This window comes from Triplophysa dalaica, chromosome 7, assembly GCF_015846415.1.
Source record: "Triplophysa dalaica isolate WHDGS20190420 chromosome 7, ASM1584641v1, whole genome shotgun sequence".
NCBI classification, from domain to species: Eukaryota; Metazoa; Chordata; class Actinopteri; order Cypriniformes; family Nemacheilidae; genus Triplophysa; species Triplophysa dalaica.
Window position 1 is genome coordinate 13,758,293 of NC_079548.1, and position 27,078 is coordinate 13,785,370.

General features: G+C 35.8%; 1 gene segment (V, D, J or C); it reads right to left on the reverse strand.

Annotated features, from left to right (window-relative positions):
- Nucleotides 1-25,878: 25,878 nt before the first annotated feature.
- LOC130425845 (immunoglobulin heavy variable 3-7-like) lies at nucleotides 25,879-26,369 on the reverse strand. The segment is given in 2 exon segments: nucleotides 25,879-26,213; nucleotides 26,278-26,369. Coding segments are annotated over 2 exon segments (387 nt in total).
- Between the last annotated feature and the right edge of the window lie 709 nt (nucleotides 26,370-27,078).

Sequence of the window (27,078 nt, forward strand, 5' to 3'; positions counted from 1 at the left end):
GAATTAATATCACAATGGCACGATTTAGACAATATACGACTGTAAAATATATATTTTATTGTGTAAGGGAAGACTGAAGTGTGCCTGCTCATAGGTCAGAACATCTAACACAAATTCTCCTTGAGTTCTCACAGATGGTATGAATCTTACGACGCAATTTTTTTATTTATTTAAAGTTGTGATAAAGAGCTGTTTGTTTGTGTTTTTTTTTAAACAGTAGTTTGGGAAGTTTTCTGTTTTAGTGTCCTCAGGCCTTCAGTCATTTCATTCATGAACAGTTTTTGTGCAGCCCTGTAGTTTTCTGTTTAACTGTGAGTCTCTTGCACAGTAATACACAGCTGTGTCCTCCATCTTTAGGCTTTTTATTTCTAAGAGCAGCATGTGTTTACTGTTGTCTTTAGTGATGGAGAACTGTCCCTGCAGAGACTGAGCATAATATGCAGTTGTGCCTGTATCTATATATCCAATCCATTCCAGAGGACTCTGTGGTTTCTGACGGACCCATGACATCCAGTAGCCGCTCATAGAGAATCCAGACACAGTGCACGAGAGAGTGACTGATTCTCCAGGTTTCTTCACCACAGAATCAGAGGACGTCAATGATTGACTACTTACACCTGAAAAACATGGAAAATTAATACTAGATAATTATGAAATGTGAGTTGAAAGTAAAAATCCAGAGAACTGAAATAATTTTCTCACATGAAATAATTGTCAGCAAAATCCCGTACTGTAACATTTTTATTATCACCCTAAACCTGTCAAATGAAGAGAATAACAAGTTACAGTAGACACTAAAAGGAAGCTACAGGATCAAACACTGACTGAGGCTTCAGTTTATAATACAGTCTATAAGGACTTTGTGTGCCCCTCCCTTCAAAATGATTTGCATTTATAGAGCTTTGGAGCTGCACATTGTACTTAAAAGGTGCAGCCAAATCAACATAAATATCGGAAGAGATATTATGATCCCATGGATTTTCCAGTGAAATTGGATTTGTTTGTTATCATTTTAATTGTAAATACAAAGTGAAATTGCAATTTTATATTGGTTTCTTCTAAATATCCAAAAGATTAAATTAGCTTTTGAGCATTGCAGTAAAAACCTGAAGTCCAAGATTACGCTTTTGAAGTTGTTCCTTTGCATCTATAATGTGAGGATGAGGATCGCTTGTATAAAAAGTTTAAACATGTTTTTTAGGATTTTTTTAAGTTAGCATGATGAGCAGACATGCATGTGGTGAAGAAAGAATAGCTCTATAGGCTGAACAAACAACAGCAAAAGTTGTTCACATTTGTAGTGTTTAATGTTTGTAGGTCTGGAGTGTTTTGTGTTTTTATGTGTGTTTTTCTATTTTATTAATACGTTATGCTCATATAAGCAGTTAAAGCAACATTTATTTATCATTTTGTAGATTACTTTTTGTGGCATGTAGCAATAGAGATAAGGATGACATCCCAATTTTAGAAGTATGATTACAGAAAAATTATAAAATCTGATATAATACTGTTGACCAGTATTCATGAACATTTAACAAATCAATTTTCATTGTCATTTCCAAACAGTTCTTTTAGAGTTGATTTATCAGATTGAGACAGTGTGACTCTCGAGCACAGTAATAAACAGCAGTGTCCTCTACTCTCAGACTCTTGGCTTCAAGATACTGTGTACTGCTTTGTAACAATGAAAATTGTAAAAAACGCTATATAAATAAAATGATCTTTCATTGAGTTTCCATATGTAACAGCAACACCACCAGAGTATATATCTGTTGTGATTTGTATACAGTGCCTGTGTGGTTTTCTCCTGCTGAGGTCTTCTGGCACAGTAATAAACAGTTGTGTCATCAGTGTGTACACTTTGACCATGAAGAGACACTGTGCTACTAGCGTCATTTTTTGAGATGCTGAATTTATTTGACTGTGAGTTTTTTTTGGTTATACTTCCACATGTGCATGATCCACTCCAAAGCTTTCCCTGCGGATTGCTGAATCCAAGCTGTTGACAGTAACAGGATATCCATACACCTCAGATTTTAGAACAAAAGATTGTCCTGGCTGCACATTAAAAGACTTCTGTTGTGTGAGGACAATATTACAATTCACATCTCTAACAGAGAGAACAAGAACACAGAATAAGAAACAAATACCATCACTGTTGTCCATACGTCTGATTCATGTTATGTTACAGTAATAAGCATAAGGGAGTCAGATTTCTGTTGATAATGACTATTCTTTACCTCTCTGTGTGGCAAACAATACACTATATAAGACATATTGGGGAGGAGAAACTGCCTACATTTGCATAGAGCAATAAGATGTCTGGTGATTAATCAAGGTGCATATCATATAGCTTAACGTCTCCACATTGATCATATTCCTGGACTTGTAGACTTGAGATGTTACCATTCTGAAACTAGTTAAATCATGTATTATATTAAATATTTCATCTATTTTGACCATCTTATAATTTTATTTTAACATTACGAAAGAAGAAGAGCAAAAGAATCTGTACGCTGTATTTGTATATTTTATTGTGTGAGTATATTACATATATAAAGTCAAGTGTATGTTAACCTGCTTTTTATGTATTGTTCTACAAATTACTGTACTTTAATGCATTGAACTTGAATATGAAACTGTAATGTAATTTGTGAAGTGCTTGTCATCTGTGTATTCAATTACTATATCAAATATGTCATGAGTTTGTACATGCAGTTTGATGACTGGTTTGTTCAGTTTTTTTAAGGTACTTTAGTGTGATTTGCCATTGTGGCTCACTTGCGCAATAATATGTGGCGGTGTCCTCATTTTTCATATTATTTATGTTTCTTGTTGTTGTCTTGTAGCTAGTGAACAGTCCCTGAACAGTCTGAGAATAGTATGTAGTGCCAACACCACCAGAGATGTATGCCAGCACTGCAGACCTCCTCCTGGTGTCTGCCTGATCCAGGACATGTCATAATCACCACCAAATCCAGAAGCCGTGCAGGTAAGTGTGTGAGATCCACCTGGTGTGATGACCACTGCCTCAGATTCAGTCAGTGTCTGACACCAACAGTCTGAAAACAAACAATTCAGCTTTAACATTTAGTAAACATAAGTCATTGTGAAGGTCAAAGTGTTGCTCAAGAGCCAATCTTACATTCTAGAGTCAACATCAAAATTAAACCCAGCATAGATCAAATGTTCATGATCATGTTGTGAAATCAGGAGAAATCCTTGTGAAATCCTAATGTTGTGAAATCCTAACACAACTTCTGTGGTTGAATAAAAAGTAGGTAAAAGTAGGTGACAAAATCGAATCAAAGTGTTTCTTAACAGAATATTCTGCATGTGACTGGATAACTTGTGCTGTCAAAATAGGATTCAACACAAGTTTGTGTATATGCTAGATTGTTTTGCTGTAGGAATTTATTGATATTGCAAGTATTTTTATTTCTATTAGCATGTCAGGAAGATCAATAGAAAAAGAGAAAGTGTGTTCAATGTACAATAAAATTAATTAAATCTAAACCATGTGAAAGATAATACGCAGCATTGCTTTATTTAAATAATAAGATAAATCAGGTGTGATGCATTTAACTGCGCAGATTGATCGAAATTTGTACGACTTTAACCGGTGTTCTGCCAATTTATGTTACCCTATCAAATTTTAATACCTTATACAAAACAGGACTATCCCCTCCCCCAACCCTTACACCTAAATGACCTCAACCCAATATATATACAACAAGAGGGTAGCACAATTTGTAGCATAAATTGACAGAACACCGGCGCTGATGCCACGTGACCTTCACATGTGGCATCAAAGTACCGCGAGAGCATTTCTAGTACAGCCGGCTCACCCGGCGCAGAATCTCAGGAGCGGCTGCACAAGGTTGTGATGACGACATAGCTTTTCATGATTGGGTAAACAACGATCATGTGCGTTTCAGGTGTATTATAACACCCTTAGTTCATTGATAAATATTAATGCATGTTTTTGAAAACCACTAAAACTCTGGTCGTTTAATAAAATAAAAACGAAATAAATACAGACTCCGTTGGTTACTTAAAAAAATATTTCTATGTTTACCATGATTTTTAGGCACTGTGATTGGACAAATCCAATATTCTAATCCACTTGAATCTCACTTTAAAACGGAAACACGGTGCGAACGTCACTATGGCAAGAAGCAGGTGTCTGACTGTTTTTCTAGGTGACCGATTTAACTGCTCCTTTTTCAACTCTCTAATCTTTTTTAACAACTACTAATCTCGCCGATTGGTCTGTGCAGCGCTGCATGAGCTCGAACACACCTAATGTGTTTCTCTCCAAACAAAACACGTGGTACTATCATGATCCTGCCCCAAGAAAAACCTGACAAGACGTGGCAGAACCATGACAACGCATTGTGATGAACTCAATATTCATACAGACTTGACCTTATTTATTTTACTATCCTCACAAAAACATTGCTTCAAATTGAAAATACACTGTCACTGAAATAACATATATAAAGGAGTAATTTATCTAACGCAGGAAGTATTAAAAAAACATTTTGTATATTAATTTTTTTTGTTTCAAAGTGCTTTACAAATGCAAGATATTATAAACTTAATCTAAACCATCATCTTAACTATTCAAAACAAATTCTGAACTATTGGAAACTAAATGAGAATAAAATGCCTACAAATCTGGAGAGAATATGATTGGTGGAGGAAAGGCCCAAGTGAATGATTGACTTCACTTGACTAATGATTGACTCAGTACTGGTTTATTGCCCCCAAGTGTGCCCCCATGTGGGACAATATTCGTAAGGAGTTATGATTTGTATTATCATTTTGTATTGTCATTCATAACACCAATATTTTTACATTCATCCCAATTCTTACAAGTTAAAATAATTCCTCAAACAAATTAAGCAATAAGATGATTCATTCATTGAGTGAACATATCACTGTGATGAAGCCTGTACATTTTTCATGCAAAAATGACAAATATAATGCAGCATGAAAAAAGAGTTCAGTCCATCACTACTTTTATAATAAAGTGAATTTAGGCTCCATGCAGTACTGCAGTTAAAATGAGCAAGTACTAAATACAATTATGAATTTATAGTTCTTAAATTTATATAGTGCATTATCAATGCAACTATTTTCATGACTCCTCCTTATACTGTACTTCATGGTTTAGGAACAGCTCTGTGTATTATATTTAACACTGTGATCCTCTTGAACAATAATACACTGCATTGTCTTCAGTTTTCAGCTGATTCATCTGCAGATATAAATTCGAGCTGTCTTTAGATGCTGTGAATCTGCCTTGAACTGTTGAAGCCGAGCTCTTGTCTGTATCTGAATAATAATAAATGATCCATTCCAATCCTTTCCCAGGTGCCTGACGGATCCAGAACATGTTAGTGCTCCGAACAGTAAACCCACTACAGGCACAGGTCAGTTTGTGTGAATGACCTGGAGCCACAACTACTGGCTGTTCAGACTGTGTAAGCACAACCTGTGAGTCAATACCTGTTTATAAACATAAGTTGTGATTATTATGTTTTTATTCACACTGTCAGATACAGTTTGATTTATGTAGAGATTATACTTACAAGACATAGAAGCCGTCAACAGGAAGAGATATAAAGTGACCATGATTTAAATCGAGGCTAAATTGACGATTCACCTGATAAAAGATGAAAAAGAGTGCACTTAAAATGTGTCTGTAGGTTTGTTAATATGACAAGGATGTCAAATTCATTTGCATTGAAAATGCAGTGTTCCTGCTATAGCCTGCCTTAATATTCATGCTGGCCCAGCCCCTTTTTTTGCTCACTAGACCAGCCAGTCAGGAAACCTGAAGCTGGTTGACCAGCATGATCTTTCTTGGCCAGATTGGTCCGGAAAATCTGAATATGGATAGACACATATCACAAATTTATTTTTTGTATATGTATCAGATTAAGTAATGCCAATTATATTTTTTACTTCAATACAATTATTTATTTAAATCTTAACACATGGAGCACAATTTAGGTTGACATTTTCGTCAGTGTCATATGATCTTTATATCCATGGCAAACTTCTCTTATCTCATGCCTGTAGTGTTTGTTTTTCCAACCGTATGTAACATGCACAGAGATGGGCAGCTGTTTCCTCAGTTTTCAAACTTTATTGCTGCTTTGTTTTCTTGGTGGAAGTCTCTAGAGATGATGAAGTGTTTTGTTAGTCTGGCAATGTAAGCTATTTGTGTTTTTGCCTTCAATTCCAAAGTGCACAGTGACTTAGTATGTTTGACTTATTATATATTTAATTAGGAATTTATTATTTAAAAACACACAGTACATATAACAGTTCTTCCTTAAATTGAATGTTTATATAAAGTATCACACCATAGCTTTTATTTTCATACTGTATATCTGTGCAAAAGATATGACTGTTGTGTTAAACTGTTTTTATCATTGTGCCGCCTATGTACCGAACTCAGTAACACACAGCTGTGTCCTCTACATGGAGAATGTGTCCATTAAGATATATTGTGTTCTTAGACATGTCTCTGGAGAGGGCGAATTAGATTTTCAGTGAAGCATTGTAGTCTATGCTATACCACCAGAATGGATCATGCCAATGCACTCAAGTGTCTTCCACTGAACATGTCTGATCCATGAAGGTGCCTTTGAGCCATCACTAAAGAATAACACTTTACATGAAATACTAATAGATTCATCAGGTTTTACCACAAGAGAGCTTGGTTGGTTATGTTCCATGTTGCAGTACACATCTGTAATTTAGTTCAATATTATGTTAGGTTAAAAATCTAGTTTGGTTGTATTGTGTTTTAACATGAAACAGTATAATAATGCATAAAACTATATCAGTATATATCAGCTTGTGCAACAGTGTAAACAGGACTTTTAAAAAGAGCTGAAGTCTGAAAACGGCCCCAAATGTTGTTATTTCACTTGTGAAATATATAAAACGTTCTATGAAAGTTGAAATGAAAGGGTGTTAATAGTGAAATGTCCATTCATTATGAAACTTGAGAAAAATATAAAACATTTTAATTATTAAGAAGTTTTGTACTTGGATTTGAATGAAAGTGAAATTTTTGCATGACAAATCAAAAATATTACAGAGTTTATTTTCGGAAAATTAGAAAAAAACAGTTAGTAAGTTAGAATTTACACTTAGTCTGAAACCCAAGAATCAATGTTCCACTTTAATTGCTATATAAATCCCTCCCCTTTTAGGTTTTTGGTTTTTGTAAGAATAGCCGTATTACTTCAATCACGGTGAATCTCTGGCACAATAATACACTGCAGTATCTTCAGTCTTCAGCTGATTCATCTGCAGATAGAAATTCGTGCTGTCTTTAGAAGCTGTGAATCTGCCCTGAACTGTCTGAGCTGAGCTTTTGCTAGAGTCTGTATAATAGTATATAATCCATTCGAGTCCTTTTCCAGGTGCCTGACGGACCCAGTTCATCTCATAGCTACTCAGAGTGAATCCACTGCAGGCACAGGTTAGTTTGATGGATCCACCCGGAGACACAGTTACATGCTGTTCAGATTGTGTGAGCACAACCTGAGAGTAGATTCCTAAACACAGACACAAAAAACATCACTGCTTTACAGATCTATCCAATTTCCATATACATCATGTGGTTATATTTTAAATCATATATTTATGTCTAGTATGTCCTGTTAATAAACTCACCGTTTACAGAAACCAGCAAAAGAAAGAATGTTAAAAAAAACATTGTGTCTCTCTTTCCTTTCAGCCAATTAGGTCAGTCATAAATCATTTATCAGTCATTTATATAGGAAAGATGGCAGATGTGTTTTGCATTGCTGATGCATTTGTTCATGTAGGTGTGTTCAAACAAGTTTTTTTTTTTTTTAAACAACGGAGAAGGGAGCCCTCTTTTGGGGTCTAAAATATAATTTTTTGGCGGGGGCACACCACGTCATGGCATGTAGTAGATTACATATACATCCATTAAATTGTTTTTCAAAGGCCTAATTACAACCTTAAGTGTTCAGTGCTCAAGAGATTTTTTGGACAGTTAATTTTAACACTTTAACTTTTATATGTTGTCGAATAGTATGGATGATTTAAAATTTAAAATAGAAAAAATGTATAAAAACGATCTATTTCATTACATTCCCAAATACAACAATTTATTTAACTGACTAATAGTGTAATAGAGAGATTATTGTACAGGTTTTGTGGTAGTTTATGACATTGTGTTTATAGCGAGCACAAAAATACACAGCTGTGTCCTTAGTGTTAAAGTTTTTTGCTGATAACAGAACTGTTTTGCTGGAGGATTCAGAAAGTTACACAGAAATATTCGATCCATTCCATATCCAGTTTGTGTAGCCACCGCCTGAGTCTGAATGTCCAGTAATCTTACATCAGATGGAAAACGTTTCTCCGGGTATAACTACCATGACTGCAGGTTGGACCCGCTGAATAGCCTACACTCAACACCTGAAAAGGGGATAATACTATATGGTTCTTTTTGTAATGCATTGAGTTTAATACTCAAATTGATAGAAACTTAGAAATTAATCTAAACACGATTAGTTTTATGATGTTATATATACTAAATTTAAATATACTTAGATGATAAACCCATGTGCTTATAAGACTAGCAAGAGTGCCACCTTTTGGAAAAAGTCAGTATAAGGGATGACTGGAGATGAATGATTACATTTCTTTCTTATAGTGACTTAAAGAGATCATATGGCGGGAACACAAGTTTTCTGTGTCTTTGGTGTGTTTTTAGTTGCCCGTGCATGTATAATACACTTAAAATTGCAAAAATTTAAGGATCAGAACAAAAGATGCATTCTATCTAAAAAGGAATGCTCACCCTGTCATGATTCCACCTCTTCTTGTTAGGTATTTCTTGTTCTAGAGGTGGAATCATACAGGATCCTCTGTTTCATGTGGGAGAGAGACGATTTCTTCTCTCTCTGGTCTGCGTCATTGTTCCTACCCTCCTGTTTCCTAGTTTGTGTTAATTACCTTCCCATGAGTGTTTATCCCCTTCACCTGTTTCCTCTTAAGTTTGTTCCCTATAAAGAGTCCTCATGTTTCATTGCCCTGTGCGCGGTCATTGTAAATTGTACCTGTAGTTGTATGCTGTTCCTGTAGTTGTGTGCTGTTCCTGTAGTTGTGTGCTGTTCCTGTAGTTGTGTGCTGTTCCTGTAGTTGTGTGCTGTTCCTGTAGTTGTGTGCTGTTCCTGTAGTTGTGTGCTGTTCCTGTAGTTGTGTGCTGTTCCTGTAGTTGTGTGCTGTTCCTGTAGTTGTGTGCTGTTCCTGTAGTTGTGTGCTGTTCCTGTAGTTGTGTGCTGTTCCTGTAGTTGTGTGCTGTTCCTGTAGTTGTGTGCTGTTCCTGTAGTTGTGTGCTGTTCCTGTAGTTTTGTGCTGTTCCTGTAGTTGTATGCTGCTCCTGTAGTTGTATGCTGCTCCTGTAGTTGTATGCTGCTCCTGTAGTTGTATGCTGCTCCTGTAGTTGTATGCTGCTCCTGTAGTTGTATGCTGCTCCTGTAGTTGTATGCTGCTCCTGTAGTTGTATGCTGCTCCTGTAGTTGTATGCTGCTCCTGTAGTTGTATGCTGCTCCTGTGAAAGTCTTACTGTTTCAAGTTCCTTGTCTCCCGAGTTCCTGTTGCCTTGTCTTGTAAGTGTAGTTTAGTTAATGTTAGTGTTGTTTCAAGTGTTTGTTTTGTAGTCTAGTTAGTCTCTGTTCTTGTTTTGTTCAAATATATTACTCTGTCTTGTTTTCCCCCTTGTGGGTTTTGTTTTGCCTTTTTGTTAGTCTTGTTCTGTTTAATAAACCCCTGTTAACCCCTTCATCTGCCTGTCTCTGCCTGGCAATTGAGTTCGTCCTTGAAATTGATGACACACCCAGACCCGCAAATAATATCATCAAGAGTGAATGAAGTACTCATTCATCAAGTCATTTTCGCTTGATTCTTAATGCAGTGACTATATGTCTGTTTCTGAGACACTTTGCTACTTATAAGAAAAGTACATGACAGCTTTGCATGAACTCCTCGTCCTATGTCGCCTATGCCACAGTCTGGCATTACTTAGTCCAGTCTGGCATTACTTGTTTGTTCCTGCCTAAGTGTGGCAACTGCCTATGCCGCCTATGCCACAGGCCGGCCCTGACCGTAATTTGTACTATGTCTCACATTTTTCCACCACGGAGGTGAGTTGGAAACAAATGTTTTTTGGACATGCACACAAACCTGCAAAACAGAACACACGCAAATGTAGGCTGCTTATGAGCACTGCGTATGAAGAGTGGGATCTTGTTTTTTTACTGGAAGGCAAGAAATAAAATGAATGAGGGAGACATGCCGGGAGCTCAAAAGAGCAGCCGATGTGCATGTTGGACCAATACAGTGACTGTGATATTAACCATCTTGGCTCTTACTTTGTTCCTAGTGTTTGGATTCTGTGTTTTTTACCAATTACCTTATAAGCATCTTCATATAATTCAGATTTTTTCGTCAGTGGGTTCATATAATTCTGAGTCCTCCTCTTATGATGTGTCTTTTGATTACAAAAATAATCACAGATCCCAGTACAGACCCTCAAACACACGAAAGAGACCCACAAGGTGGTAGCCGTTACAAGGGACGATCCAGATGAAAGAAGTGATGATCCTACTCTGAGCTTTATTTGCAACATTGCTGCAGTTCATCAGTTAAATCATCTGTTTATTGAAACCTTAGAAAATGCATAATCATTTCCTTACTTTTATTATGAGGACATCAAGGTAGCATAAAATATGTCTTATATTATGAACCATAAGAGAAGGCAAAAAAAATTGTCATCTTGAAATTATAAGGCTCTATCCTAGTATTCTTGAAATATCGAGCATTTTGCAGTTCATTTGACTTTGTAGATAAAACCTTTTTGTTTTCTAAGAAAAGTCCCGAAATGTAAAAATCTTAAAGAGTACATATACAGTACAAGTATATGTGTAACGCTGTAATATCGCCTCCATCTGTGCCCAACAAATGTTCTCCTGGAGCTTATCCAGCAGCCACTTTGTACATGCTTTGGTTGTTGTTATGGTTGTCATGTTATCCATGTATGCCCTGATTGGAGGTAGGAGCAACCCATTTTTCTGACGCTCTCCTCCAACCTCCCAATTAATGCGATGCCCGGATTATTATTTCAATTGCCATTGTGAAAGAAAGTTGTTAATTTGTGCAAGCTTCCATTATGCCAACCTCCAGCTGTTGTCATGAGTTGGTACTATCCAGTGTGGTAATACAGAATTGGAGATCCTGAAAAAATGCCTTAATCAGCTTTGTTACCTGTTCTGGAATTTGGAGGAAGTCAAAGGCTGTAACAGCAGCTCATGTGGCACTGATCCAAAGGCATTGGCAAGATCTAAACCACATGCTGGTCTTACTTCACCTTTTTTTGCCATTTGCAGCTGGAGCCAGATGATGTCAGCAAGTTGCACTGAAGTGTCAATGAAGTTGTTTCTCTTCAGAAATCCTGAGAGTCTATTGGCCACAACGCTCAAAAAATCTCACCTTCCACATTCAAGAGGCTAATTTTGCGAAACTGGTCAATAGTTGAGGAGTTTTTTTCCTTGGGGATCAGATTTTCTCCTGCCCTTCTCCAGACCTTTGGTATCACCTGCTTTTTCTATGCCACAGCCATTAATCTCCAAAGGTACCTCAACATCCCAGGGTTATTCTTGTAAAGCCTATAAGGTATACTGTTGGGTCCAGGAGCTGATCTTGCCCGTTTTACTGCACTGTCCACTTTGCTCTTTTTGGGGAATTTAGGACTCAAAAAATTGAGTTTCAATTAAGAAACAAGAATTATAATGCAGAAATGTGACTGTTATGGTTGTAATAATTTTTCTAAGGAATGTTTTTTTTTTACAAAACCACACACACTTGTCTTGTCACTCTTGCACAGTAAACAGACGTGTCTTCAATTTGCAGTCCAGTCTTCTGAAGCTTCAGCTGATTCTTGCTGTTCTCTTGAGATGCTAAATCGTCCCTTAAACTTTTCAGAATAATGGAGATATTTACCACCCCACTCTGGCTGTTCATCCAGCCATCCAGTACTTACTTAGTTTTATAGATGTCTGTAATGTTAGGGTAGTTTTCTAAACAAATGCTGTGATTGTATGAAGCTCTTCAGTCATGTGATTAATTTTTCACATATTAACATTTTGTTTGCAATAATGCAGGTAGCAGTATTTTTTTTACTTGGGGTAATGTTAAATTATTTGCTTTGTTACACTATGAATATACTTTTCTTTTATGTTTTTAAATGTGCTTGAGAGGATTCAGGGATATTTTTTCCGAGCAATTACTCAAACACAAATATATTCTCAGTAAATCCACACGATAGGGGGAAATGATGAGTTAAATGACAGAACATTTCTAGTTATATTTGACTGTATTACTTTATAAACAGAAAACATGTTTTTGTTCAGCGATTCAGTCTTTTGTCTAACTGTGACTCTCTTGCACAGTAATACACAGCTGTGTCCTCAGTCTTCAGGCTGTTTATCTGCAAATACACCATGTTTTTGCTGGTGTCTTTGGTGATAGTAAACTGCCCCTGTAGAGACTGAGCAAAAATAGTGCCAGTGCCACTGTCAATTCGCCCAATCCATTCCACTCCACTGTGAGGTTTCTGATGGATCCAATGCAACCAGCTGAGTGAGAGTCCAGTAACCTGACACGACAGTTTGACTGTTTCTCCAGGTTTCTTCACTTCAGGGCCAGAGGAGGTCAGTGACTGACCATGTACATCTAGGACAAAATATTTATTAAACGCACATATTTAGAATTAAGGAACAAGGTTTCTAATAATATTTATAGGCAGATTTAAACTTACATGAAACCAGAACTATGAGCAAAAAATAACTCTGATACATCTTCCACTGATATCTCTGAAACTCCATCCAATATAATGTTTCAGGTGTGCAATGGTGCTTGACCAAAAACTAACTGTTTTTATACAGAGAACAAACAGTATACAGAAGTCTTCATTTGAATAAGGGTGTGTCTTGGAATATGTTAATACATCATTTTCGCTCTTTCGGGTTGGGCATGCAAATCATACACAGGTTAAATACTACTATAAATCCTATTAAATGTTTATAATTTCTGATCATATCTAACAATTATGTATTTATTTATTTATTGCCAAGACATAAATAATAAATAAAAAAAGGATCACCTGTTCTCAGGTGATCCTTTTAACTTGATGTATAGCAGAATCAGAATTTTGTGTGTCTAGGTGTGGGTATGCTTTTGAGGGTTGGGATTACTTTCAGCGCCCTCTAGAGGCTGAAACATAATCTTCTCTCTTATCTGAAACCATCTCATCTGCTTCACAATTTTGTTGTTCTTTGTTACCTTCAAAAATTGCTTCTTTTACAGTACAAGACTCCAGTTTTATTCAACAATGTATTGAAGTTTCTATTTTCTCAAATAATCAACACTGCATTTTCAATTTAATAAGATAAAACATTTAACTTATTTAAAATGTAATATCAATGCAAAACAATATCTTAATTTATTTAAGGAATTCTCTAATCTAATTTAGTCTAATAAAAAGGACATCTTATCTTCTTTTCAAATTGTATTGTGTCAAGCACACAGGTTTATGTTCAGGGTCACAGTCTCTTTTGTCTCTGTGGGTGTCTGGCACAGTAATACACCGCTGTGTCTTCATTCTTCAGATTGCTCATATGCAGATACACCTGCTTCTTACTGTTGTCTCTGGAGGCAGTAAACCTTCCTTCAACAGCACTGGAGTAATACTTTGAAGCACTGTCATACTCAATAGTTGCAACAAAATCCAGTCCTTTTCCAGGAGCTTGTCTGATCCAAGCCATCCAGTAGCTACTGAAGGTCAAAGCCAGATGCAGTACAGGTCAGTTTATGAGATCCTCCAGGTTTAATGACAACAGGTTCAGATTCAGTCAGCGTCTGACTCCAACCGTCTGTAAAACAAAGCAAAATTAGGTTTGAATTAAAAAAATATTTTTAGTGATTAAAATAGTTTAACTTACATTGAAATGTCAGGATTGTTGTAATAAAGCTCAAAATGGTACTTGACTTCATTTTTAAACTCTCTTCACTTTATACTGTAAAATTGAAGTCTATATGCACACTTCTGCCAGTGAGACATAAATACTTTTATAATGGGAGGCGACTTGATTTAGTTTGCATGTCGCTTCCTCTTTGAGGTTAAATATGAACTGATATCACCATCATTGAGTCAGTATGGGATAACATGAAGAGACAAAACAGCTGAGATAGTCACTCCATAGTGTGCATAAATATTTGTGCCATAACATTTAATTATGAAGCCTGAATAGGCAAAACTTTGTAAACAAACGTGTCTTAGGGTTTTATAACAGTCATAGCAGATCCCTGTTGTTAAAATTCCTCTTAAAATTCTAAATTGTCCGTTAATCTTTTCAGAATACTGGAAATTGGTGTAATAATGCAAATGTAAACTGTTTAATTTAATAAGATGTTAAACCTTTAATAATATATTTTACCGTTTATTAAAATTAAAATGAAAATATGATCTCATAAATGATCTTTTGTATGCTTAAAATAGCAAAGCGTGTTTCTAATTACCTCTATTTTAAATTTACTTTAATTCAAGTAATTTTTATTTTTGATTTCAAAACCTCCATGCTCTGACTCAGAAAATTTCATGCTAATAAATTTCTAACAACATACTTGGAAAAAAACTGAATTTGTTTTTGTACTGAGGTCTGTGTGTATGGAACATTGTGTCCCTTTGACACAGTAATACACCGCCGTGTCATCAGCTTGCAGACTCTTTCCATGCAGACTCACTGTACTGCTGGATGGATCCTTAGCAATACTAAACTTGGTTTTTAAAGAATCTTTCTGATAAGTGCTACCACCACCCCAGATGTGAGCGATCCACTCCAGAGGTTTTCCTTTAGACTGTCAAATCCAACCTGTTGCATAGCTGTTATCTGTTAGAGAATATCCAGATACCTTACAAGTAAGAGTTAATGGTCCATCAGGTTTAACAACCTCTGAACCTGTCTGGTGGAGCTCAATTCCATACACCAGATCTAAAAAGGAAAAAAAATGTTTATTCATCCTTAAACAAAACTAAATACATTTTTACATTAGCAACATAAATTTTAATATAAAAGACCCTCACAGGTTAAAGCGGACAGCCTAAACAGTAGGAAAAATGTAGAGAACATGATTTCTCTGATGCAAAGGTGAATTCACATGTAATGTACAAAGAAAGCCTTAATAAGTCAGCTGGTAAGTTATGATTGGACAAGAGAGGAGGAAGTGAGATTTTCATGTGCAACATGACATAAAAATACATTCTTAAAATTAATGAAAGCACATTTAAGTTTTTTTTTACTTCAATTAAAGAAATATATGAAACATTTATTTATGAAGCAATCTATATTAATAGAACAGCATATTAAATTAATATTTTCCTTATGATAGTTATAGAAACTCAGAGTTTACAATACAAATGAGCCCATTGTTATCATAAGATTTGAATTAATATCACAATGGCAAGATTTAGACTATATGTGACTGTAAAATATATATTTAGTTGTATATGTGATATACTGAAGTGTGCCTGCTCATAGGTCAGAACATCTAACGCAAATTCCCCTTGAGTTCTCACAGATGGTATGAATATTACGACACATTTTTTTCATTTATTTGAAGTATTGATAAAGAGCTGTTTGTTTGTGTTTTTTTTTAAACAGTAGTTTGGGAAGTTTTCTGTTTTAGTGTCCTCAGGCCTTAAGTCATTTCTTGCATGAACAGTTTTTGTGCAGCCCTGTAGTTTTCTGTTTAACTGTGAGTCTCTTGCACAGTAATACACAGCTGTGTCCTCCCTCTTTAGGCTTTTTATTTCTAAGAGCAGCATGTTTTTACTGTTGTCTTTAGTGATGGAGAACTGTCCCTGCAGAGACTGAGCATAATATGCAGTTGTGCCTGTATCTATAAATCCAATCCATTCCAGAGGACTCTGTGGTTTCTGACGGACCCATGACATATAGTAGCCGCTCATAGAGAATCCAGACACAGTGCACGAGAGAGTGACTGATTCTCCAGGTTTCTTCACCACAGAATCAGAGGACGTCAATGATTGACTACTAACACCTGAAAAACATGGAAAATAAATAATTTAGATAGTTTAGAAAAATAAATGTGAAAGTAAATATCCAGAGAACTGAAATAATTTTCTCACATGAAATAATCGTCAGCAAAATCCCGTACTGTAACATTTTTAATATCACCCTAAAACTGTCAGATGAAGAGAATAACAAGTTACAGTTTACACTAAAAGGAAGCTACAGGATCAAACACTGACTGAGGCTTCAGTTTATAATACAGTCTATAAGGAATTTGTGTGCCCCTCCCTTCAAAATAATTTGCATTTATAGATCTTTGCAGATGTACATTGGACGTAAAAGGTGCAGCCAAATCAACATAAATATTGGAAGAGATATTATGATCCTATCGTTTTTCCAGTGAAATTGGATTTGTTTGGTATCATTTTAATTGTAAATACAAAGTGAAATTGCAATTTTATATTGGTTTCTTCTAAATATCCAAAAGATTAAATTTGCTTTTGAGCATTGCAGTAAAAACCTGAAGTCCAAGATTACGGCTTTGAAGTTGTTCCTTTGCATCTATAATGTGAGGATGAGGTCCGCTTGTATGTTTTTTAGGATTTTTTTAAGTTAGCATGATGAGCAGACATGCATGTGGCGAAGAAAGAATAGCTCTATAGGCTGAACAAACTACAGCAAAAATTGTTCACATTTGTAGTGTTTAATGTTTGTAGGTCTGGTGTGTTTTGTGTTTTTATTTGTGTTTTTCTATTTTATTAATATGTACTTGACTAATGATTGATTCAGTACTTGTTTATTTTAGCAAAGTGTGCCCCCATGTGGGAAAATATTCGTAAGGAGTTATGATTTTTATTATCATTTTGTACTATCATTCATAACACCAATATTTTAACATTCATCACAATTCTTACAAGTTGAAATAATTCCTCTATCAAATTAAGCAATAAGATGATTCATTTATTAAGTGAACGTATCACTGTGATGAAGCCTGTACATTTTTCATGCAAAAATGACAAATATAATGCAGCATAAAAGATGAGTTCAGTCTATTACTGCTTTTATATTATAGTGAATTTAGGCTACATGCAGTACAGCAGTTAAAATGAGCAAGTACTAAATAAAATTATGAATTTATAGTTCTTAAATTTATATAGTGCATTATCAATGCAACTATTTTCATGACTCCTCCTTATACTGTACTTCATGGTTTTGGAACAGCTCCATGTATTATAGTTCACACTGTGATCCTCTTGCACAATAATACACTGCAGTGTCTTCAGTTTTCAGCTGATTCATCTGCAGATATAAATTCGAGCTGTCTTTAGATGCTGTGAATCTGCCTTGAACTGTTGAAGCCGAGCTCTTGTCTGTATCTGAATAATAATAAATGATCCATTCCAATCCTTTCCCAGGTGCCTGACGGATCCAGAACATGTTAGTGCTCCGAACAGTAAACCCACTACAGGCACAGGTCAGTTTGTGTGAATGACCTGGAGCCACAACTACTGGCTGTTCAGACTGTGTAAGCACAACCTGTGAGTCAATACCTGTTTATAAACACAAGTTGTGATTATTATGTTTTTATTCACACTGTCGGATACACTTTTATTTATGTAGAGATTATACTTACAAGACATAGAAGCTGTCAACAGGAAGAGATATAAAGTGACCATGATTTAAATCGAGGCTAAATTGACGAACACCTGATAAAAGATGAAAAAGAGTGCACTTAAAATGTGTCTGTAGGTTTGTTAATATGTCAAGGATGTCAAATTCATTTGCATTGAAAATGCAGTGTTCCTGCTATAGCCTGCCTTAATATTCATGCTGGCCCAGCCCCTATTTTTTGCTCACTAGACCTGCCAGTCAACCAGGAAATCTGAAGCTGGTTGACCAGCATGATCTTTCTTGGCAAGGTTGGTCCAGAAAATCTGAATATGGATAGACACATATCACAAATTTACCCCACAAATTTATTTTTTGTATATGTATCAGATTAAGTAATGCCAATTATATTTTTTACTTCAATACAATTATTTATTTAAATCTTAACACATGGAGCACATTTTAGGTTGACATTTTGTCAGTGTCATATGATCTTTATATCCATGACAAACTTCTCTTATCTCATGCCTGTAGTGTTTGTTTTTGCAACCATATGTAACATGCACAGAGATGGGCAGCTGTTTCCTCAGTTTTCAAACCTTATTGCTGCTTTGTTTTCTTGGTGGAAGTCTCTAGAGATGATGAAGTGTTTTGTTAGTCTGGCAATGTAAGCTATTTGTGTTTTTGCCTTCAAATCCAAAGTGCACAGTGACTTAGTATGTTTGACTTATTATATATTCAATTAGGAATTTATTCTTTAAAAACACACAGTACATATAACAGTTCTTCCTTAAATTGAATGTTTAGTATCACACCATAGCTTTTATTTTCATACTGTATATCTGTGCTAAAGATATGACTGTAGTGTTAAACTGTTTTATCATTGTGCCGCCTATGTACCGAACTCAGTAACACACAGCTGTGTCCTCTACATGGAGAATGTGTCCATTAAGATATATTGTGTTCTTAGACATGTCTCTGGAGAGGGCGAATTAGATTTTCAGTGAAGCATTGTAATCTATGCTATACCACCAGAATGGATCATGCCAATGCACTCAAGTGTCTTCCACTGAGCGTGTCTGATCCATGAAGGTGCCTTTGAGCCATCACTAAAGAATAACACTTTACATGAAATACTAATAGATTCTTCAGGTTTTACCACAAAAGAGCTTGGTTGGTTATGTTCCATGTTGCAGTTCACATCTGTAATTTAGTACAATATTATGTTAGGTTAAAAATCTAGTTTGGTTGTATTGTATTTTAACATGAAACAGTATAATAATGCATAAAACTATATCAGTATATATCAGCTTGTGGAACAGTGTAAACAGGAGTTTTAGAAAATAACTGAAAACGGCCCCAAATGCTGTTAATTTTTTACTTGTGAAATATATAAAACGCTATATGAAAGTTGAAATGAAAGGGTGTTAAGTTAACAGTGAAATGTCCATTCATTATGAAATATGAGAAAAATATAAAACATTTTAATTATTAAGAAGTTTTGTACTTGTATTTGAATGAATGTGAAATTTTTGCATGACAACAGTTAGTAAGTTAGAATTTACCCTTAGTGTGAAACCCAACAATCAATTTTCCACTTTAATTGCTATACAAAACCCCTCCCCTTTTAGGTTTTTGGTTTTTGTAAGAATAGCCGTATTTCTTCAATCACGGTGAATCTCTGGCACAATAATACACTGCAGTGTCTTCAGTCTTCAGCTGATTCATCTGCAGATAGAAATTCGTGCTGTCTTTAGAAGCTGTGAATCTGCCCTGAACTGTCTGAGCTGAGCTTTTGTCAGAGTCTGTATAATAGTGTATAATCCATTCGAGTCCTTTTCCAGGTGCCTGACGGACCCAGTGCATCCTATAGCTACTCAGAGTGAATCCACTGCAGGCACAGGTTAGTTTGATGGATCCACCCGGAGACACAGTTACATGCTGTTCAGATTGTGTGAGCACAACCTGAGAGTAGATTCCTAAACACAGACACAAAAAATATCACTGCTTTACAGATCTATCCAATTTCCATATACATCATGTGGTTATATTTTAAATCATATATTTATGTAAAGTATGTCCTGTAAATAAACTCACTGTTTACAGAAACCAACAAAAGAAAGAATGTTAAAAAAAACATTGTGTCTCTCTTCCCTTTCAGCCAATGAGGTCAGTCATAAATCATTTATCAGTCATTTATATAGGAAAGATGGCAGATGTGTTTTGCATTGCTGATGCATTTGTTCATGTAGGTGTGTTCAAACAAGTTTTTTTGTATTTTTTTTAAACAACGGAGAAGGGAGCCCTCTTTTGGGGTCTAAATTTTTTTTTTTGGGGGGGGGCACCGCGTTATGGCATGTAGTAGATTACATATACATCCATTAAATTGTTTTTCAAAGCCCTAAATACAACCTTAGGTGTTCAGTGCTCAATAGATTTTTTGGACAATTAATTTTAACACTTTAACTTTAATATTTTGTCGAATAGTATGGATGATTTAAAATTTCAAATAGTAGAAAAGTATAAAAACGGTTTATTTCATTACATTACCAAATACAACAATTTATTTAACTGACTAATAGTGTAATAGAGAGATTATTGTACAGGTTTTATGGTAGTTTATGAAATTGTGTTTATTGCGAGCACAATAATACACAGCTGTGTCCTCAGTGTTAAAGTTTTTTGCTGTTAACAGAACTGTTTTGCTGGAGGATTCAGAAAGTTACACAGAAATATTCGAATCCATTCCATATCCAGTTTGTGTAGCCACCGCCTGAGGCTGAATATCCAGTAACCTTACATCAGATGGAAAACGTTTCTCCGGGTTTAACTACCATGACTGCAGGTTGGACCCGCTGAATACACTCAACACCTGAAAAGGGGAAAATACTATATGGTTCTTTTTGTAATGCATTGAGTTTAATACTCAAATTGATAGAAACTTAGATATTTATCTAAACACGATTAGTTTTATGATGTTTTATATACTAAGTTTAACTATACTTAGATGAGAAACCCATGTGCTTATAAGACTAGCAAGAGTGCCACCTTTTGGAAAAAGTCAGTATAAGGGATGACTGGAGATGAATGATTACATTTCTTTCTGATAGTGACTTAAAGAGATCATATGGCGGGAACACAAGTTTTCTGTGTCTTTGGTGTGTTTTTAGTTGCCCATGAATGTATTATACACTTAAAATTGCAAAAATTTAAGGATTGGAACAAAAGATGCATTCTATCTAAAAAGGAATGCTCACCCAGACCTACCTGCCTACCTACATGACAGCTTTGCATGAACTCCTCGTCCAGTCCGGCATTACTTCTTTGTTCCTGCCTATGTGTGGCAACTGCCTATGTTGCCTATGCCACAGTCTGGCATTACTTAGTCCAGTCTGGCATTGCTTGTTTGTTCCTGCCTAAGTGTGGCAACTGCCTATGTCGCCTATGCCACACGCCGGCCCTGACCGTAATTGGTACTATGTCTCACATTTTTCCACCACGGAGGTGACCTGGAAACAAATATTTTTTGGACATGCACACAAACCTGCAACACAGAAGACACGCAAATGTAGGTTGCTTATGAGCACTGCGTATGAAGAGTGGGATTTCTAAACTAGTTGAAGGTAAGTGAGATTAGTGAATAGTGTATTTTTCTTTATAGAACAACATATCATACTTGGGTTGAATAAATGATAAAAAAATACCCTCTCTTGTTTTTTTACTGGAAGGCAAGAAATAAAATGAATGAGGGAGACATGCCGGGAGCTCAAAAGAGCAGCCGATATGCATGTTGGACCAATACAGGGACTGTGATATTAACCATCTTGGCTCTTACTTTGTTCCTAGTGTTTGGATTCTGTGTTTTTTACCAATTACCTTATGAGCACCTTCATATAATTCAGATTTTTTCGTCAGTGGGTTCATATAATTCTGAGTCCTCCTCTTATGATGTGTCTTTTGATTACAAAAATAATCACAGATCCCAGTACAGACCCTTAAACACATGGAAGAGACCCTCAAGGTGGTAGCCGTTACAAGGGAAGATCCAGATGAAAGAAGTAATGATCCTACTCTGAGCTTTATTTGCAACATTGCTGCAGTTCATCAGTTAAATCATCTGTTTATTGAAACCTTAGAAAATGCATAATCATTTCCTTACTTTTATTATGATGATATTAAGGTAGCATAAAATATGTCTTACATTAGGGAAAAAAATTGTCATCTTGAAATTATGAGGTTCTATCCAAGTATTCTTGAATTATTGAGCATTTTGCAGTTCCTTTGACTTGTAGATAAAACCTTTTTGTTTTCTAAGAAAAGTCCCGAAATGTTAAAATCTTAAAGAGTACATGTACAGTACAAGTATATGTGTAATGCTGTACGATTGGACAGATGAGAATACCACCGAGTTCCAGTGAAAAGATTTTAATCCAAAAAATCAAAACAAGGTAAAAATCAAGAGATCAACAGGCAAACATTTCCAAAAACAGATACTGAAATATTCCAAGATACCAGACTAGAACACCAACTGAAACACAATAATCGACAGAGTGGAGGTAAAACAAACACGTATATATAGTCAATGAGGATTAGGGTGAAGGTGCCGGTGTAATTGTAATCAAAACTCAGGTGATCGTGAACAGAGGAATCTGTGCTCTGATGAGGGAGGCGTGGTCACAATATGAATAATTTTGTCAAAATGAAATGACAAAAAACATGTACTATTACAAGGCGATGAAAACAGTATTGTAAGATTTCTTGAACCGACTCTCTAACCATTAGACCACGACTACCCACACCCTTAATATACACTCAGTGCCCCTGGTCCAATATGGCATACCATTACAACACATCACCACACTCAACGAAACCATACGCGCAAACTAGTTGGCTAAGGCTGTTCTAGCCTCATTTGCACCGTTAAGGCATGCTCTGTAACCCCTGTCAAAGAAGTCAAAGGCTGTAAAAGCAGCTCATGTGGCACTGATCCAAAGGCATTGGCAAGGTCTAGGAAAAACACATGCAGGTCTTACTTCACCTTTTTTGCCATTTGCAGGTGGTGCCAGATGATGTTAGCAAGTTTCACTGAAGTGTCAATGAAGTTGTTTCTCTTCAGAAATCCTGAGAGTCTATTGGCCACAACGCTGAAAAAATCTCACCTTCCACATTCAAGAGGCTAATTTTGCGAAACTGGTCAATAGTTGAGGAGATTTTTTACTTGGGGATCAGATTTTCTCCTGCCCTTCTCCAGACCTTTGGTATCACCTGCTTTTTCTATGCCACAGCCATTAATCTCCAAAGGTACCTCAACATCCCAGGGGCATTCTTGTAAAGCCTATGAGGTATACTGTTGGGTCCAGGAGCTGATCTTGCCCGTTTTACTGCACTGTCCACTTTGCTCTATTTAGGAATTTAGGACTCAAAAAATTGAGGTTCAATTAAGGAACAAGAATTATTATGCAGAAATGTGACTGTTATGGTTGCAATATTTTTTCTTACAAAACCACACACACTTGTCTTGTCACTCTTGCACAGTAAACAGACGTGTCTTCAATGTCCAGCCCAGTCTTCTGAAGCTACAGCTGATTCTTGCTGTTCTCATGAGATGCTAAATCGTCCCTTAAACTTTTCAGAATAATGGAGATATTTACCACCCCACTCTGGCTGTTCATCCAGCCATCCAGTACTTTCCAAGTCAAAACCAGAAGCAGTGCAGGTCAGTTCATGAGATCATTCAGGTTTAATAATAAAAGATTCAGACTCCATCAGCTCTACAGTCTGTCTACTGAAGAAGGACACTATTTTGAATCAGAATATGTGTGTTAAGTGGGTAATATAGTAGACTCTGTATGGCATACCTAAAAACATGGACAGCTATACTTTCTCTCCAGATACCCTCTTCGTGGATGGACGTAAATCGAGTCCTCCATGCGATTGGCTCGGAGTTCTGCTTCGGGGTATCTGATGGGGACTTGAGCAAGGGTCGTCCACTATCAGTCCTAAGCGGGGGGGTTCGCTCTAACTCACCCTGGTACTCCACCACCATTTAGTGGTTTTGCCTTCTGTTTCTGATGTCCTTATTAGTCCCTCACCTTCAGTTTCCCTTGATTGCGTTTCCCCGTGTATTTAAGCCCTGTGTCCTCGGTTCCTTCCTTGTCTGCTATTGTTTATGTGTGTGTGTAACTCCTGTGGATTCATTAAAACTATTCTTGGATTATACTTCGTCTTTGTCGTGCGCTAATATCCAGTCGTCATGTGACAAATAATTAATCTGTTGGTCAGGGTGCAGATCGTGTGCAGTCAGGGAGGAGTGGAGTAATGTGTGTTTATGAATGCACAATGATAATACAATTGACATAGTCACACCACCATCTAGACCTCTAGAGTCTTTAAAAAAGTCAATCTCACTTCACTGACTCTTTCTTTGGTCTGAAAAAACATTACAAACATGAATAACGAGAATGTAATGAAGAAATACCACAGTGAAGAGCATTTATTTTGTTGAAAATTACTTCTAAAATATGTTAACGTGAAAATATAATGTCACACATTATATCCCAAACAAATGATATCAGATGAATAAAGTCTGAGTTAGTTTTATAGATGTCTGTAATGTAAGGGTAGTTCTGTAAACAAATGTTGTGATTGTATGAAGCTCTTCTGTCATGTGAAAGCAAGTTTTTCATTTAATTATTCACATAGTAACATTTTTTTGGGAATAATTCAGGTAACAGTAATTTTTATACTTTTTTTAAATGTGCTTGAGAGGATTCAGAGATATTTTTTCCTGAGCAATTACTCAAACACAAATATATTCTCAGTAAATCCACACGATAGGGGGAAATGATGAGTTAAATGACAGAAAATGTCTAGTTATATTTGACTGTATTACTTGATAAACAGAAAACATGTTTTTGTTGTGCGCTTCAGTCTTTTGTCTAACTGTGACTCTCTTGCACAGTAATACACAGCTGTGTCCTCAGTCTTCAGGCTGTTTATCTGCAAATACACCATGTTTTTGCTGGTGTCTTTGGTGATAGTAAACTGCCCCTGTAGAGACTGAGCAAAAATAGTGCCAGTACCACTGTCAATTCGCTCAATCCATTCCAGTCCACTGAGTGGTCTCTGACGGATCCAATGCAACCAGCTGAGGGAGAGTCCAGTAACCTTACAGGACAGTTTGACTGTTTCTCCAGGTTTCTTCACTTCAGGGCCAGAGGAGGTCAGTGACTGACCATGTACATCTAGGACAAAATATTTATTAAACGCACATATTTAGAATTAAGCAACAAGGTTTCTAATAATATTTATAGGCAGATTTAAACTTACATGAAACCAGAACTATGAGCAAAAAATAACTTTGATACATCTTCCACTGATATCTCTGAAACTCCATCCAATATAATGTTTCAGGTGTGCAATGGTGCTTGACCAAAAACTAACTGTTTTTATACAGAGAACAAACAGTATACAGAAGTCTTCATTTGAATAAGGGTGTGTCTTGGAATCTGTTAATACATCATTTTCGCTCTTCCGGGTTGGGCATGCAAATCATACACAGGTTAAATACTACTATAAATCCTATTAAATGTTTATAATTTCTGATCATATCTAACAATTATGTATTTATTTATTTATTGCCAAGACATAAATAATAAATAAACAATCAATACACAGGCTTTCTTGTTCTCAGGTGATCCTTTTAACTTGATGTATAGCAGAATCAGAATTTTGTGTGTCTAGGTGTGGGTATGCTTTTGAAGGTTGGGATTACTTTCAGCGCCCTCTAGAGGCTGAAACATAATCTTCTCTCTTATCTGAAACCATCTCATCTGCTTCACAGTTTTGTTGTTCTTTGTTACTTTCAAAAATTGCTTCTTGTACAGTACAAGACTCCAGTTTTATTCAACAATGTATTGAAGTTTCTATTTTCTCAAATAATCAACACTGCATTTTCAATTTAATAAGATAAAACATTTAACTTATTTAAAATGTAATATCAATGCAAAACAATATCTTAATTTATTTAAGGAATTCTCTAATCTAATTTAGTCTAATAAAAAGGACATCTTATCTTCTTATCAAATTGTATTGTGTCAAGCACACAGGTTTATGTTCAGGGCCACAATCTCTTTTGTCTCTGTGGGTGTCTGGCACAGTAATACACCGCTGTGTCTTCATTCTTCAGATTGCTCATATGCAGATACACCTGCTTTTTACTGTTGTCTCTGGAGACCGTAAACCTTCCTTCAACAGCACTGGAGTAATACTTTGAAGCACTGTCATACTCAATAATTGCAACAAAATCCAGTCCTTTTCCAGGAGCTTGTCTGATCCAAGCCATCCAGTAGCTACTGAAGTCAAAGCCAGATGCAGTACAGGTCAGTTTATGAGATCCTCCAGGTTTAATGACAACAGGTTCAGATTCAGTCAGCGTCTGACTCCAACTGCCTGTAAAACAAAGCAAAATTAGGTTTAAAATTATATTTTTAGTGATCAAAATAGTTGAACTTACATTGAAATGTCAGGAATGTTGTAACATAGCTCAAAATGGTACTTGGCTTCATTTTTAAACTCTCTTCACTTTAAACTGTAAAATAGAAGTCCATATGCACACTTCTGCCAGTGAGACATACATACTTTTATAATGGGAGGACACCTAGATATAGTTTGCATGTCCCTTCCTCTTTGATGTTCAATACAAACATCATCGAGTCAGTATGAGATAACATGAAGAGACAAAACAGCTGAGATAGAGTCACTCCATAGTGTGTATAAATATTTGTGCCATAACATTTAATTATGAAGTCTGAACAAGAAAAACCCTGTAAAAAAAGTGTCTTAGGATTTTATACCAGTCATCTGAAGGTACAATCGACCCCTTTTGTTAAAATGCCTCTTAAAATTCTAAATTTTCCGTTAATCTTTTCAGAATAATGGAAATAGCTGTAATAATGCAAATGTAAACTGTTTAATTTAATAAGATGTTAAACCTTTAAGGACATATTTTACTGTTTATTAAAATATTTTCATTATTATTAAATCACATTATTATTTTTATTTATATAAATTGAAAAGATGATCTCATAAAGGATTCAAGCTCAAATTACCTCTATTTTAAATAACCTTTAATTCAAGTTATTGTGTTTTTGGTGGTTTAAAAAAAAAATTGGGTGACTCTAAAACTCCATGCTCTGACACAGAAATGACACGCTAATAAATATCTAATAACGTACTTGGGAAAAACTTAATTTGTTTTTATACTGAGGTCTGTGTGTTATGTACATTGTGTCCCTTTTGACACAGTAATACACCG